Raw genomic sequence first — 15,734 nt, 5'->3', positions numbered from 1 at the left:
GCACATTGACCACCAGAGGGCAGATGCTCAATGCACAGGCATGGAAACATGGAACAGACTGATGAATCTCAGAGGAAAGGGAGAAAGGGGGAGGACAGGAAGAGATTAAACAAAGATCTTATATACATATGGAAATGCAGACTTCCACACTCACACCCCCCCCTCCCTTAGTCTCTTCTGAACCTTCACCATCCATCCTCTCTGTCATCCCATGAATCTGTATCTGAGAAGTACTGGAGTGGAGGAGAGGATGAGAGTGGAGTCAGTGAGAGACTAGTTGGTTCTCTGTGGTGTAGTCAACAGTCACACTAGAGACCCGGTGCACCGATAGAAACCAGCAGTCTGACATCCCCCAAGGGGTCCTGGATTGTGAGAGGGCAGAGGCCAGGCCGAGGGACCCCACCAGTGCATGAATCCGTGTTATATAATCAAGCTCACACTATCACAGTGCACATGGAGGAAGGCGACACAAAAAGGGGCAATTATAAAGTCCAACGATTATTCTAAGAGAAGTTGCCCGTGAGTTGTGACCTAAAGCAGCAGTTGCCAACCTTTCAGACCTCATGGGCCACCAGGGTGGGCGGACCCTCTGTTGGCAACCGCTGACCTAAGTGAAAGGATGGAACACAACGAGGAGGGTGACATCACACAGTGGGACCCACGGGTGCTTGAGAGGTGTGTCAAGGGGGGACACAAGCAGCTCCAGCTTGTGAATAGGGACGTGAACGGGGACGTGAGGCAACAGCAGGTGTGCAACAGATCACCCACATCAAAGTTCCCGGCGTTCCCTGGCCTTGGCCTGGGTGGGTGCCACCACAATGTTATCCTCTTTCCTGCCTCTTTTCCAAGAGGCAAAGAATCTTCTTCTTAAAGAAATATGCTGAACACATGCAGACTGCAATTTGGTTGCCTGTCCTGGCATCCCCACTCTAACTTGCCTGGTCCCCACCCTCCTGGTCTCCCCGCTATCCAACCTCCATGTCACTGGGAGACAGCCAAAGAAGCACAGACTCTGGGTCAGTCAGCTTCGAGTTCCAGCTTCCACTCGCCAATACAAGCTCTATCACCTTGGGCAAGTAGCTTCTCCCCTGTAAACCTCGTTTCCCATCTGTAAATAGGGGTGATGACAGATGTACTTCATTGAGTTAGATGCATGAAAAGATTCGTGGAAAATGCTGAACATATTGTTAGCATATAGCAGTCCCTAATATATGTCAGCCATGATGAATCATCATAATAAACTAAATGACTCTTGAATTCAGATACCCGAGCCAGGAACGGGGAGTCATTTAAACTTTTCTATTCTAATTTTTCCCCTCAACTCCCTATTCAAAAAGTCATCGCGCCTGGTCAATTCCATCGCATGAGGTTTTAGTTTAGAGGTGTCGAACTCAATCAGAGAAGGGGCCAAAATCTAAAATCCAGCCTAAATTGCGGGCCGAATGGTTTACTGAACAGTCATAAACTGTCATTGTGATGGAAACGCAGCGGAGTGCAGTGATGACAGCGCGGTGCGGGCCACATTGCAAGGCCTGGCGGGACGGATTTGGCCCTCGGGCCTTGTGTTTGACACATGTGTTTTAGTTCATACCCTTACCACCCCTCTCCTGGACTATACCACAGAGAACCAACTAGCGTCTCACTGACTCCACTCTCCTTCTCTCCTCCACTCTAGTGCTTCTCATATACAGATTCATGGGGTTCGATTCTTGTCAAGGGCATGTACCTTGGTTGCAGGCACATCTCCAGTAGGGTGTGTGTAGGAGGCAGCTGATTGATTTTTCTCTCATGTTGATATTTCTAACTCTCCATCTCCCTTCCTCTCTGTAAAAAAAAAAAAAATCAATAAAAAATAAAAAATAAAAAGGTGGTATGTACTTCTTTTAAAGTATGGATCGGCGTCATAACCTTGGAAATCAAGATCCCCAACAAAGCTGCCCGTCACCATGGATGTCCTCCCCCTTCCAGTCCAGGTTTCTAGCTGCACAGGGCAGTTCACGCACGTTTATTTCAGGCCAGTGACGAAGTGAAGGCAGCTTACCCTCAGGTTTCTCTCCCACCGTTGTGAGTTCCGACTCCTGGCTGGGCTCGCTGGTCCCGTACACATTGATGGCGCGCACACGGAACTTGTAGTCTCGGTCAGGCAGCAGGTCCCGCACGCTGAACGAGGTGCTGCGGCACGTGGCTAGCTCCTTCCACGCCTTGTCCACCGAGTCCCAGATCTCGACGCTGTAGGACTGCACGGCACTGCCCCCGTCGTATGAGGAGCCATACCAGGACAGGGTCAGCGAGGAGCTCCGGATGTCAGAGGCGCAAGGCGTGCCAGCGGGGGGGTCTGGCTTGTCTGGGGATAGAGAAGCACAGTATCACCCAACTCTTCAGAATTTCAGGGGCGGGGGTGGGGGTGGGGGGGTGGGAAGGTTTTGAATCAGGTGTGTGGGGGAGGAGCCTAGAGAACTCAAGCTGACATCCCCGGTCCGGGCTCTGGTTCCCTCATCCACGCAGTCACACCGGTGCACAAACCACCTGTAAGAAAGCCACACAGATACCTAGGGGCTCAAGGAAAGTCTTTTCTTTTGGCCAGTTGTCCAGTCTGCGAGCCCTGACTTCCTGTTCTTTGTCCTGGTCATGAGCATATTTCTCAGCGTAAACAGATCTAGGAAGTTGCCCAGAAGGCGTGGACTGCTTCCCATAAAAAATGTTTTGAGAGAGGGTTCAATGTGTGTGTGTGTGTGTGTGTGTGTGTGTGTATCCTCCAGGCCATAGGCCAGTGACCTGTGCCATAACTAGGGCTCAGACTACAGTCTCCTTGAGACTTGAGAAACGCCTGCCTCGCTGAGAAGCAGACAGATCCAGGTTTGAACACAGCTCTGACCCCACTCACTATTTATTACCGTGCCTCGGTTTCCTCGCCTGTACAATGCAACATGTGGATAATAATAGCACTTGGATCACAAGGCTGTTATGAAGAGTTCTTAGGAAAGTGGCCGAGTTGAGTAGCCATTAGTCATCATTGTAGTAGTAGTTTATCTCTGACTTTGTGATACATTAAAAGTTATTCCTACCCTATCCCTTTTATTCATATAGGACTGGTATAAAATGAGTGAAGAATTTCAAGAGCAAACCACAGTAGCAAATCACAACCATCCCTGACTAAGGGCTGGAAAATGAGCTGAGGATACACGCTAAGAACTGGAAACACTGTCAACTGCAAGGCCAGTCACGCAGCTGATACCACACGAGGCTCCTGAGTCTTTCTGACTTGGTCAGTTGCTCATCTGAACAACGTTTTCCTATATTTTCTGATTTCATTTCTGCAGGTAATTGGGTGAATCACAGTATTTAGCAACCCTTCATCCCTCCAAAGCCGTTTGAGGTGCAGATCTCCCCCAACTAACGATTAAAACCATGCCTTGGTGCTCTATGAATTTATGTGCTATTTATTCACATAGCGTGGACTCGGGTGAATTCCTTAACTCCCAAGACTAGTTTGTCTTTTTCACTTGGAAACATGGTGCTACTATGCACGTTCCCTTTGGAGGTTTTGCAAGCACCAGGCGAGCAAATCTGGGGGAAATTCTTGTCTTCTACTCTCCCACCTCTGAGCAAGGCATGAAACCCAAAAAGGGTTCTTTCAAATGACCCTGTGCAAATAGGGGAAAAAAAACATTCTGCCTGCATGTGTGTGTGTGTAAAGACCTACATGATACATACACATATTCTTTCTCTCCCCTCCCCCAAGCCCTGCAGCTTCTCCATTCCACCCAAGGACGCCCTGCCTGGAACCCGTCCACCCTGCCACCCAGGCCTGGCCCGCGGGTGGGGATGCTGGGACTGTGACAGAGCCTCTTTGTGCAGCCACTCCGGAGGCCTCCTGTGATGGATCCGCTTTCACTGGGTGTTATGTTCTCTTAGAAAAACTGTTTGTTCTGAAAGATATGCTGGTCTTTTTAGAAATACGTCTGGTGTTGGCTAGGATGTTTATTGCTCTTCACTCTTAGGGCAAGTGGACCCAGCCGTCCAGGATCCAGCTAAAACAGTATGAAAGCCCACAGGATGAAAGGCAGACCCACTGCTCTCCCCCCTCCACTGCCTGGAACATGTCTGATTGGCCACATTTGTAATCACTTGGGTTTATGTAATGAATGCAGTACACCCCACGGACTGATTCTCCCCCTTCTGCTTTGATCAAGAAGAAAGAACTTTGAGAAGTGTGTACCGTGGAAGAGGTACTACTTGTACCCCACCCTGTCCAGTCTCTTGGTAAAAACTAGAAAACGGATGTATGGCAGATATTACCCCCTGTGGTGCAAGGGAAGATGGGAAATTTGGAGAGGGGCGCTTTCATTCCAAGTGAAACTTCAATGCCTTCGAGGAATTTGAATGAAGGGGTTTAGGTGTCTGAGGTTGGAAGCCCTCAGGGCCAGGGGCTGGGTCGGATGCTCCCTGGTTTTCACAACCTGCAGATCCCCCCACAGAGGCAGACTCGCCAGGGGTGAAACCCCTCAGAGCAGAGCGCCTGTGGCCTGCCCTCCATGCTAAAGGCACGGCCGACCTGGTATGGAAGGGCAGCAGCCTCAGAGTCTAGGGCCGGAGCTCCAGGGCTCCTGGGGCTGACCCCCTGGCTCCCCAGAAAGCTGACCAACAGGATGGGGTTTCTGCTCAGCAAATGCTCCCACTCCTGGGCTGACGCTTCTCACATGAGGGACCATCCTGGTGGGCTCTGCCTGCCTGTGTGTCTGAAGATGGTCTACGGCTGATTCTCCCCCGCTGCCTGGCTTGCCTTCACTGGCATACCGGCAGTCACTCACATCTTCCATGGAATGCCAGGGGCTGCGAGGGCTCGTCTACCTGCAAAGCCGGCCCTTGGCCCCTGAGAGGCTAAGACCCTCTGCTTACCAAGAATACCCTCTGGGCCCTGGCAGAGCCAAAAGGAGATTCCGAAACATTTTCAGATCCTCGCACCTGGCTGTCAGGCAGAATAAGATCAAGACCACATCTTGCTGAAATCTAAGCCAGGCATTATGAAGGTAAGTCTCTTGCCCTTAAAAATCATGCAAGTTGCTGAAACCGGTTTGGCTCAGTGGATAGAGTGTCAGTCTGCGGACTGAAGGGTCCCAGGTTCGATTCCAGTCAAGGGCATGTACATTGGTTGTGGGCACATCCCTGGCAGGGGGTGTGCAGGAGGCAGCTGGTCGATGTTTATCTCTCATCGATGTTTCTAGCTCTCTATACCTCTTCCTTCCTCTCTGTGGAAAATCAATAAAACATATTTTTTTAAAAAGCATGCAAGTTCCAGGCTCAGGTAGTATTTGGGGACTAGTGGGTATTTGGAGTTCCCTCCACTTTATTCTTCTCCTTTAAAGATATGCAAAGTGACCTGTTTATCTCTTGCTGGACAAGTTACAGAAAGGAAATCATTTGGGCTGGGCTGCTTTCTCTTGCCCAAGTGGCACCCCCACCCTCCAAGGTTGTGGGTAGAGATGGAGGCAGAGGACCCCAGAGCTTCGCAAATCCTTGCACTGCCTTTCAACACAGAAGAGTCATTAGCCTTTCAAACAGCTAAGCATCGCTCATTTAAACTAACGGAGGGGAAGGCTAATGTTTACTGTCATTTATAAAATGGGAGTCATAGCCTATTTGAAAAGACAGGGGAGCTTTAAAGAATGTACAAGAAGAGACGTTTACTGCTGACAAGCAGAAGTTGTGCTAAAGCAGCCTTATTTAGCTGGCCTGTGAGCGGATGCTTCCAGCGGGCTTGAACGCCATCCAGAGGAAGCCAAACCGCTCCTGTTTCATCTCATTTACATCTCACATCTGGTTAATCAGCCCTGACCAGATAATACACAGATGTGCTTAAGGACGTGCAGGTAAATCTGGGCTGAATCCAGGTTCACTCTGGACTAATTCTAAACCCATGGGCTCTGAATGAATGTGGCCTTGATGTTTGCATCAATGCAAGTCCCCGTTTTATTGAGCAATTCTATTCTTAGCCCTGCGAGGGGGAGGCAGACAGAAAGCCCGTCCCCCCATTCCATTCCCCTCCCAGGACGGTATTTAACATGCTGGGCCTGCCAGCTGGCGGGCAGCCACGCCAATGGCCCTGTCAGTACTGGCCGAGGAGAATGAGAAACTAAACCATAAAAGGCCAGAACTGCAGCTCGTGCAGTGGGGATGGGGGAGGGGAGCGTGGCACGGAGTGGAGCTGGCCCAGTGTAGGGGGTAAGGGTCACAGAAGAGCAGTTCAAAGGAGTGGACCCCAAAGTTGCTCAAGCAGAGGCAGGTGAGAGAGAACACCCAGAAAAACTGGAAACCAATATTATCTAACAGCTTTTTTTGAGGGTGTGGGGCCAAATCAGCATTGCGGGTACAGGTCTTAATGTAAAGACAGAGTGGGTAACTTGCACCCCCCCCCCAAAGTTCCTGACTCCCCGGGGGACACATTGAAGTAAGCATCCAGTCACCAAAGAGAAGAGTGAGAAAAGGGTCTCTCCTGTCTTTTGTAGATGAGAACACTATTCCCTGACCCCCGGCACAATGATTCCCAGATTTAAAACTCCCGACTCGAGAAAACGAAAGAAAGATGAGATCAATAAACCCCAGGTCAAAGGCTTGCACGAGCATAATGTACGGAGACCCACAAATGTGCAGGGACACGGCCTACTGTCCACCAGTCTGCTGTGTTACCTGCTCCTTTCTGCCCTGAGCACCTGCCAATGGGGTGGGGTTGGGGGCAGCAAGGAACTGAGCAGGCCAAGTGGGGGGCCAATTAGAAAGCTAGTGGCTGTTTCAGGAGAGAGTGGACAAAGGCATGATCAGCACAGCACCTGGGATAAAGAGGAAAAAAGTGAACTTCAGAAACAGCCTGGAGGCAGCCTCAGCCCAAAACTGGAACGTGGGAGTACAAAAGAGGAGTGGGCTTAGGATTAGGAGGTCACAGTGACCTTAGAGGGGTGATCCCAATAGACTCCTGTGGTGAGGGAGGCTGCAGGGAGCTGACGAGTGCCCCGGGGGTGAGGAAGCAAAAGCAGAGGAGAGAGCACCCCTTCTCAGAGGGTTTGGCCATGAAGAGAGCAGGAAGAGATGGGGGTGGCTGAAGCGAGACGAGATGTTGCAGGAGTTATGCAGGCCTGTGTGTTTGGCTAAGATGAGAGAAGGAGAGGTGGAGCTGAAGAGAAGAGAACCCCAAGAGCCTGGGGATTCAGAGTGCAGGAGAAGGAAGCGGCCTCAGGGAGAGAGGGGTGGTCCAGGGCCCAGAGCCTGGAGGGTGCGGTCAGCCTGGGGGTGGACAGAGAGATGCCTGAAAGTGCGGGGCCATGAAGCTGAGCGAGGTCAGGCCTGATGCCTCCTAGTTTTCAGAGGCCGGAGGCTGTGGCCTGCAGGGTGACAAGCTACCTCAGAGAGTGGGAGAGGGCACTGAGCAGCACCGAGCAGCATCGAGGCCTCAGCCAACCCTGGATCTTGTTAGAGTCCAGACTGTGGGCTGATGGGATCTTCCTGCAATGCCCCTCAAATCAGGCGGAGGAGCAGTGACGTGGAGAGGCGACATTGATCCAAGGTGAAGCCTTCTAGGGGACAGAGCTGGGGGAGGGGGAGGCGGAGAGGGAGAGGGAGTTGCCATGCCAGTAGGAGAGGCCTGGGGCACGGAGCTCAGGTCTCCGAAAGGAGCCATCAGGGACTCGCAGGAAGAGGAAAAAGCTGCGAGGGTGTGGGCGTGGGATCCGGAGTTCTCATGAGCATGAAGCACAGCAACAGTGTGAGCGTGGGGAGAGAGAAATGGAGAGGGAGTACGAGGGGCTGTGGGCAGAGAGGATGGGTGCAGAAGGAGTGGGTCCCCTGGGAGGTGAGACCCTGAGGTCTGTCATCCTGCCTGGGGGCTCTCTACCTTCCCCACCCCCCACTGCCAGGCCACCCACCCAGACTCACCAACCACAGTGAGGTTGACCTGGGCCTGCCTGCTGCCCAGCTTGTTCTCCACCAGCAGCGTGTAGCAGCCGCAGTGCTCCTGGCGGGCCGCCAGGATGGTGAGCTTGCTGCCGCTCTCACTGTTCTCCACCTTGATGTGCTCGCTCTCCTGGATCTGCAGGCAGACAGTGGGCAAGCGCTGGAGACGAGGGGCAGAAAAGGAGTGGGGGCAACCCCACTGCACAGCTGTGGGGTGGGTCTGGACTCTAGGCTCCTCCCTTCCCTTCTTCCCCCTGCCCCCCACCCAAGACCCTCCTCTGCTGCCCTCAGAGCCAAGCCTCCCTGTGGGGTCTAGATCCGGGGCAGGCAGGGTGTGCTGAGCAGGGTCGGAAGAGGGACTCTGCAGTTGCTGCTCTAGATGGGAGTTCAGAAGTGTCCTCGTCTCCCTCCTACACCCTGGGATGGGAGGGTGGGAGAGCACATCTGAGCAAAGTCACCTATGAAGCCCAGCCTATGGGTTCTGACCTCTTCTGAAACCATAGCCACTAGCCACATGTGGAGATTTACATTTTAATTAAGTGGAAGCAATCCAAACATCCATCAACTAATGAATGGGTAAACAAATGTGTATCTAAACAATGGAAAATTATTCGGCCAAAAAAAAGAATGAAGTTCTAATTTGTGCTACAACATGAATGAGCCCTGAAAACATATGCTAAGTGAAAAAAAGCCAGTCACAAAAAGAAGCATATTATAGGATTCCATTGATTTGTAATGCCAAGAACAGGCAAATCCATAGAGACAGAAAGTAGGCGAATGGTTGGCGGAAGTGTGGGCAGGAGGAAATGATTGGTAATGGGTCTGGGGCTCTGTTTGGGTTGATAATATTCTGGAATTCAATAACTGTTATGGTCGCACAACCCTGTGAGTATACTAAAAACCACTAAAAAAGGGTGAGTTTAAAAGAATGGATTTTGTGGTGTGTTAATTATAACTCAACAGAGCTATTTTAATAACTTTTAATTACTTAACATTTAAAATTCAGTTCCTCAGTTATACCAGTCATAGTTCAAGTGCTCAACAGCCTCATGTGGTTAGTGGCTACATACTGGAGAACAGACACAGAACATCTCCAGAGACAGAGCTGAGATGTGGCTAAATGTCTCTGAGAAGGAATGAGACTCTACCTTACTTCAGGCGATACTGGCCCAGACATCGTCCAGCGCTACATGCTTTGGGATGCTGAAGGCCAGCTCTCTTTTCCATCTTTTGAGACCAAACCTCCTTTCCTTCCTGGCACTAGCCTCCCACTTGGGGCCTTTAGACAACTTGATGGTTTGGAAATTGAGCAGCAGAGGGTTCAGAAGAAATCTTTACTCCTTCTGTAATGTTTCCCATCTGTGCCAGCCACTGTCCCAGTGCCTCTGTTGATTATGCATCTGGGCACGCATACTACCAGTGCGGGATCTCCAAGTTCCTTTAAGAGCTGGTTGCTTAGAATTTCAAACATTTTCCCATAGGGCCATGATTATAAATGGCAGCTTGACTTCTGGGCCAACAAGCCAAAATTCTATTTTGCGTACAACTTATCTACCCAAATACTCAGGTTCCCTTTTATCCCTTCAGCACGTGGTAAGTTGAAGCTGTTCCCACAGATTGGGTTCATCAGGCTGCCACAGGATCACAGGAGGACACTTACAGGGGCTGAGAGGTCATTTAGGTCAGTCTGTTCCGTTTTCCTGATCCTGAGTGGAATTCTAGCCTGAGATATCAAAGGCAGGTGGGAGCCAGGAGTGGTTTCTGTTTTTCACTTCATACTTTTCTCTATTATACAACTCGTCTATAACGCAGGTATTATTCGTAGATTTGGAAGAAAAGGTTGTTTTAAGGACGCAGCTGTGATGACTGGGTGGTGAGTGGGTGAAGGCTTCCCATTTCTAAGCCTCTGCGATGAAGGGTGATGTTATTGCCATTAGACCGTCTCCCATCCCCTTCAGCCCAGAGGCTGCGTGGTTGTCCCCAGGCCACTCCCTTCTTTACTGACCTGCTTCCGGAACTTCATCCAGGTGCAGGTGATGGGCTGGGTGCCGGTCACTTTCCCGGACAGCTCCACAGACTCTCCGGCACGCACCTTTTGGTCCTCCGGAAACTGGATGATCTGAGGGGGCATGGCTGGAGGAGACAAGTGAGAAGATGAGTGAGGAGGAGCGAGCCTCAAACTTGCCAATGACACTGCTGTCCACATTGGTCTGCTGCTCCTCTCTGGAGCCTCCAGGGTAAGACTGAGGGCCGTGGTCACTGCTTCAGAACACCTGAGCTGGTGGACTTGCTGGGTTTGCTCACCTCTTTATTCTGATTCCCTCCATGTGGCCCACACAGTTACACGGCACGATTCCCCATTTGTTGATAGCTCTAGAATTTGTATCTTACCCTAATTTTTTGAATCTACATTCTAACTTCTTTCTTAATTAGGCAACACTTTTGCTCTTTAACCTCAAGGTCACCCTGGCTGAGAGGCTCAATATGGCTCATGTCCCCAAATGTCTCCCAATGGAAAAGACCAGGACAGACCGAGCCGAGCATTAAACAGCACAGAGCAGATTGCCTCCTTAGAGGCAGCATGAAGGGCAGAGGGTTAAGCAGAATTTTGCATTAGGGATGGGAGAGTCACTACTACTGTGTGATGCTGTCCTAACAGGGGAGCAGGAGAAGAGACAAGGAAGTGAGAGGCTGGGGACCAAGCTATGCAGAGGCTCTGTGGGAAGGTTCAGCTTGAATGACGCTGAGCTTGAACTAGGGAGGGTGCTCTCCTGGGACCACATGCCTCTCCTGGCAGATGACTCCCTTGCCCCCACACATTGCTATAACTGATTACCTGCTTTTTGAGGTGTCTTGGGGGTAGGTTTCTTTTTCACAGTTGCATCACCTAAAATGAAGAAGTTCACAGGTTACTTTCTGTCAGTTCTGTGTCTCCCAAACTCCTGAGTCCTAGGAGGATGCTGTCTTGCCCTCTAGCTCTTCATCCAGGCAGAGCCCTCAGCCCTGTGTGTCTTTCTGGGGATCTTGCAGTCTCACACACATGACCTCACTATCAAATGAATATCAGGACTTGGGTGCCTCTTCAGGAGGTCCCTGAGGCCTCCATTGAGAGAAAAACCAAAAAATGCTTTAGCCTCTATTATCCATTTCAATGACCATACCCAAACTCACTAACTATTCTCTCACCCCAACTTTCAGGAAGCTCAGAAAGGAAATTATGTCAGATAAACCAACTAAAATTAGCATTTGGTGTGGATCCAAGGGTCTCAGGCTTCCTTTGGGTCGCAGACTGTGGACTGGTGGCTTTTGTTTTTTAAATCTTTGTTGAATGGATCAATGAATGAATGAACAAATGAATGAACTAACCAATGGGCTCCTCCATTCCCACCGCCAAACAACTCACACTTAAAAAATGACCCAAACAGACCAGTGTTGCAACACAAACCTATCCATTTGGCGAAATAACAATGTGGTAAATAGGCAAAAATGTCTTCAGCTATCTTCATGGCTGTTTTCTCATTTCTTTCAGGTCTCTGCTCAAAAGCTATCTAACCTATTTATCCTAGTGAAATGAAAATCTAACATGCAAACAAACACATGAATGTGAATGTTTGTAGTGGCTTTGTTTATAATTGTTCAAAATCAGAAGTTATCCAAATATCCTCAACTGAAGAATGGATGAACTGTGGTTCCTTTATACCATGAAATACTAATCAATAAAAATAAACAAACTACAGATATACACCATGGATGAATCTCATCAGTGATTCAGCTCTTCGGCTAAGAGAAGACAGAATCAAGGGTTACATACTGTATAATTCTATTTCTATTATAATACATTTTTGAAAAGGCAGAGCTACAGGGGCAGAGAATAGATTAGTGCTTGCTAGAGGTGAGTGGTAGAGAGGTTGGCCACCAAGGGGCACAGGAACATGTTTTTGTTTATTTTAATTCTCACCTGAGGATATGTGTGTTTTTTTGGTGTGTGTTTTTTTATTATTATTTTTATTATTTTTTTAAAATTGATTTTTAGAAAGAGAGGAAGGGAGAGAGGAATCAAACCTACAACCTAGGTAAGTGCCCTGACTGGGAGTCGACCTTGCAACTTTTTTTGTGTACAGGAAGATGTTCCAACTGACTGAGCCACTTGTCCAGGGTGAGGCACGAGGTCATGTTTTGAGGTGATAGAACCATATTATACTGTGATGATAGTTACATAACTATATGTGTTTGTCAAGGTTCATAGCACTGTGCACTAAAATGGGTGAGGTTTTCTTTTAAAAATATTTATTTTATTAATTTTTTACAGAGGGGAAGAGAGAGGGGTAGAGAGCTAGAAACATTGATCAGCTGCCTCCTGCACACCTCCCACTGGGGATGTGCCCACTGGGATGTGTCCGCAACCAAGGTACATGCCCTTGACTGGAATCAAACCTGTGGCCTTGCAGTCTGCAGGCTGATGCCCTATCCACTTAGCCAAACCGGTTAGGGAAGAATGGGTGAATTTTAATGCATGTAAATTATACCTTGACACACACACACACACACACACACACACACACACAAAATGAAGAAAAGTCATTAAACCAATGAGATCTCCCCTAAGCACTTAATATCAAATATCAAACCTACACCCCGAGCACTCTTTATCATGCGTACCCCACTTTATTTCCCCCAGGGCACTTATCACCATAGGACAAACTATTTACTTATTTATTTATTGCTTGCCCTTTGCCTCCTCCTAAAGTATAAGCTATGAACCCAATGTGCCAACACACAGCTGCACTTGGTAACTATTTATTGGATGGATGAATGGGGTTTTGTCAACACACAAAGCTTTGCCTCTGCAAGTTACAGAGCAGCAGTGCTGTGCCCTGGCTTGGGCATGGAGTTGTTCTGTGGCCACAGGTAAGTCAGATAATTCTGTGGATTGTTAGTTGTGCATCAGTAAAATGGGAGGAGTGCTGCTACCCACTGGGAACCTCAGAGCATCTTGAAAGCAATTGTTCCCTGACAGAAGCACACTGAGAGCATGGAGCTGGTGGCTGCCAGTTACGTGGCTGAGCCCAGGGAAAGGCCTGCCTCCATCAAGTTCACCCTGGTTTGTCACCATTATTGATCTGTCTGTCCAACTGATAGAAACTTACTGAGGGCCTACTGCGTGCAGGGCATATGCCAATGAGTACAGACTACCAACCCAGGTATTGAGGAGAAAAACCAACCAAATGTAGAAATCAGGACTTGTCCTCAAGAGTTTAAATGTCAAGACATGTGGCCTTCTTTTGCTATGAAGGACATTTATAGGACAGCTGGAGATTTTGACTAAGTTCAATAAATTAGATGATAGATAGTATTGTATCAATGCTAATTTTGTGTTTTGATCTCCCAACTGTTCTTTTATAAGAGACTGTTCCTAGGAAATATACACTAAAGAATTTAGGCATAGAAGATAACTTACTTTCAAACTGCTCATAAAGTGTGTGTGTGTGTGTGTGTGTGTGTGTGTGTGTGTGTGTAGAGGTAGTGGGAAAGAGAGATGGAAAAAAGAGAGACAAAATATAAAGCAAACATGGTAAAATGTTGATATTTGAAGAATATGAGTAAGGGTATACAAGATTTATTTGTACTATTTCTGCAACTGTAAAAATGTAAGTATGAAATTATTTCAAAATAGAAGTTGAATAGAAAATTTAAAAAATAAATTTATCCAGCCACATGACAAGGCTGTTCACATGAGGGAGAGAGAACATACACTGTGGGATAAGGAGATGGCTAGGAAGGGCTAAAGGCTGGGGCACGGGATGGGCCTGAGGACTAGCGAAGATTTGAACTAGAGAAGTGAGCGACTCCGTCCCATCACACAGGGACAGGGAATGGCTCTGAGCTGAGAACTAGGGTGATGTTTGGTGGAGGTTGGCCAGAGCACAAAGCTGGGTTAGAGAGCAGTGGTGTGAAGAGAGTATGACAATTTAAACCCCAGAAAATTAAAAATTCATTTCCTCAGTCACACTAGTCACACCCCAAATGCTCAATAGCCATACGTGGTTAGTGGCTATCATGTTGTGCAGACATAGAACATGGCATTGTTGCAGAAGGTTGCATTGGACAGTGCTGGTGTAGGATGCCAAGTCTGAGAGTTGGGTCTTTGTCCTGAATGACCAGGGAGTCCTCACACAGACAGCAGTTGGACTGGGACAGAGGACATCTGGAAGACTCTACAATCCCCGGGGACAAGGACACCCAATTAGGAAGCTACTGCCATACTCTTGGAAGGAACTGGTCACACAGTACCAGCTTTGGTAAAGGCAGCTTCTTTTCTTTGGAGAGAAGCAGAAAACGTGAATAAGAGACAGAGGAAGAGTTAAATAAAGTAGGGGCTAAACAAGAGGGAGGTACAAATATTCCTTAGAGAATTCTTGCTTAGATGAATGGGGAAAATTATATTGATTGATTATGGAATTTGGGAGTGAAAGATATGGTTTGACTTGGTGAGAGTAAAAGTGGTGGATGTTAGAATTTAATCTGTAGGATCAGAATTCAGAGATCAGAGAAAGGTTGGTGGAGACTGGAAGTGAAAGATTTTAGGATCAAAGATGAAATATCATGGAAACTGTGAGGATGGGTTAGTTCTTTGGGGAAAAGAATGCAGTGAAGGGAGCAGGGGGCAGGGTCTGATCCCAGGCAATGCCCACAGTGAGGAGAGGCAGAAGGACAGCCACTGGAGCCAAGGGCAGAAGACAAGGGACGCTAGGAAGTGGGCTTTATATATGACCAGCACCAAGTGATGGGTGGTGTGGGAGAGGGCAGGTGCAGTGGGACAGGGGTGTTAGAAGTCACTCCAGAGGAGATTCTAATGAAACAGGTGGGGAGTCAATTAATCCACCCAGAATTTCAGAGGTGAAAGTGACAGAGAGAAATGGGGTGACAGAAGAGGATTGCCAAGCTAAGGTTTCTTCCAAGGTGAGAGAGAAGAGTCTGAAGGCTAGGAAAAGGAGAGCTCTAAGATGCTAGCAGGAAGAACATGCGAAAGCAAATCCCCCAGGAGTAGATACTGGATGGGATACGAAATACCCATGACTGGTTGAGCCAGGAAACCCCTCCCCCTCTACATCCCAGGCTGTTGGGAAGGGAGAGGGCACAGCTGGAAGGGAGAGGCCATCAAGGAAAGAAAGGCTTGTACCACAGCTAGGTTCTGACTTCCTGCGGAGAGGGAAAGCCATCTGATCAGAGGAACTTTGTGGAGGGCTGCTGTGGGCTTAGTTGTGTCCCCCCCAATTCTTATGTTGAAGCCCTAATGCCCCTACCTCAGAATGGGACTATAAGATAGGGCCTTTAAAGAGGTAATTAAGTTAAAAAGAGGTTGGTAGGGTGGGTCCTAAGAAATTGGGACACATTGGAAAAACCATGTGAGACACATAGGAAAAGCCACAGCGAGAAGGCAGCCATCTATAAGCCAAGGAGAGAAGCCTTGGGAGAAACCAAACCTGCTGACACTTTGATCTTGGACTTCTAGCCTGTGGTGCTTTGTTAGGACGAATGAATGCAGCTGTGGTTGGGGCTCTTGGGGCCGAAGGAGGTGGGCCAGGAGCTGATAAGGAAGGGGCAGCAGCACAGTATGAAATCAGATGATGCCAAAGTCTCACTCTATATTCTTCCTGGCCACTCTGGGTGAACTCATGTGCCGGAAGTAGAGTCTGTGCTAATATCCTTCTTTCTGTGTTACAGACAAATGAAACTGAAGGCCAAAGTTTTATATTTGTTCTTTAAATTTGGAGCTTCTGCTGTTTGAA

The 15,734-nt window shown here is 48.5% G+C and overlaps 1 protein-coding gene across 2 annotated transcripts in view; it reads right to left on the bottom strand.

Moving 5' to 3' along the window:
• The window catches only part of MYLK (myosin light chain kinase), a 183,269-nt gene that overhangs the window by 37,166 nt on the left and 130,369 nt on the right, over positions 1-15,734 (bottom strand). For both annotated transcript variants that reach the window (XM_045583939.1, XM_036447529.2), the window contains 4 exons: positions 10,781-10,831; positions 9,950-10,077; positions 7,927-8,080; positions 2,042-2,344 (listed from right to left, as the gene is read on the bottom strand). In XM_045583939.1, coding sequence (XP_045439895.1) covers positions 2,042-2,344; positions 7,927-8,080; positions 9,950-10,077; positions 10,781-10,831 — 636 coding nt within the window. The remainder of the gene's footprint in view (positions 1-2,041; positions 2,345-7,926; positions 8,081-9,949; positions 10,078-10,780; positions 10,832-15,734) is intronic.

This window comes from Pipistrellus kuhlii, unplaced genomic scaffold (genome assembly GCF_014108245.1).
Source record: "Pipistrellus kuhlii isolate mPipKuh1 unplaced genomic scaffold, mPipKuh1.p scaffold_m20_p_2, whole genome shotgun sequence".
Lineage (NCBI taxonomy): Eukaryota > Metazoa > Chordata > Mammalia > Chiroptera > Vespertilionidae > Pipistrellus > Pipistrellus kuhlii.
Note: the sequence above shows the minus strand (reverse complement) of the source record. Positions and strands in the feature narration are given on the sequence as shown.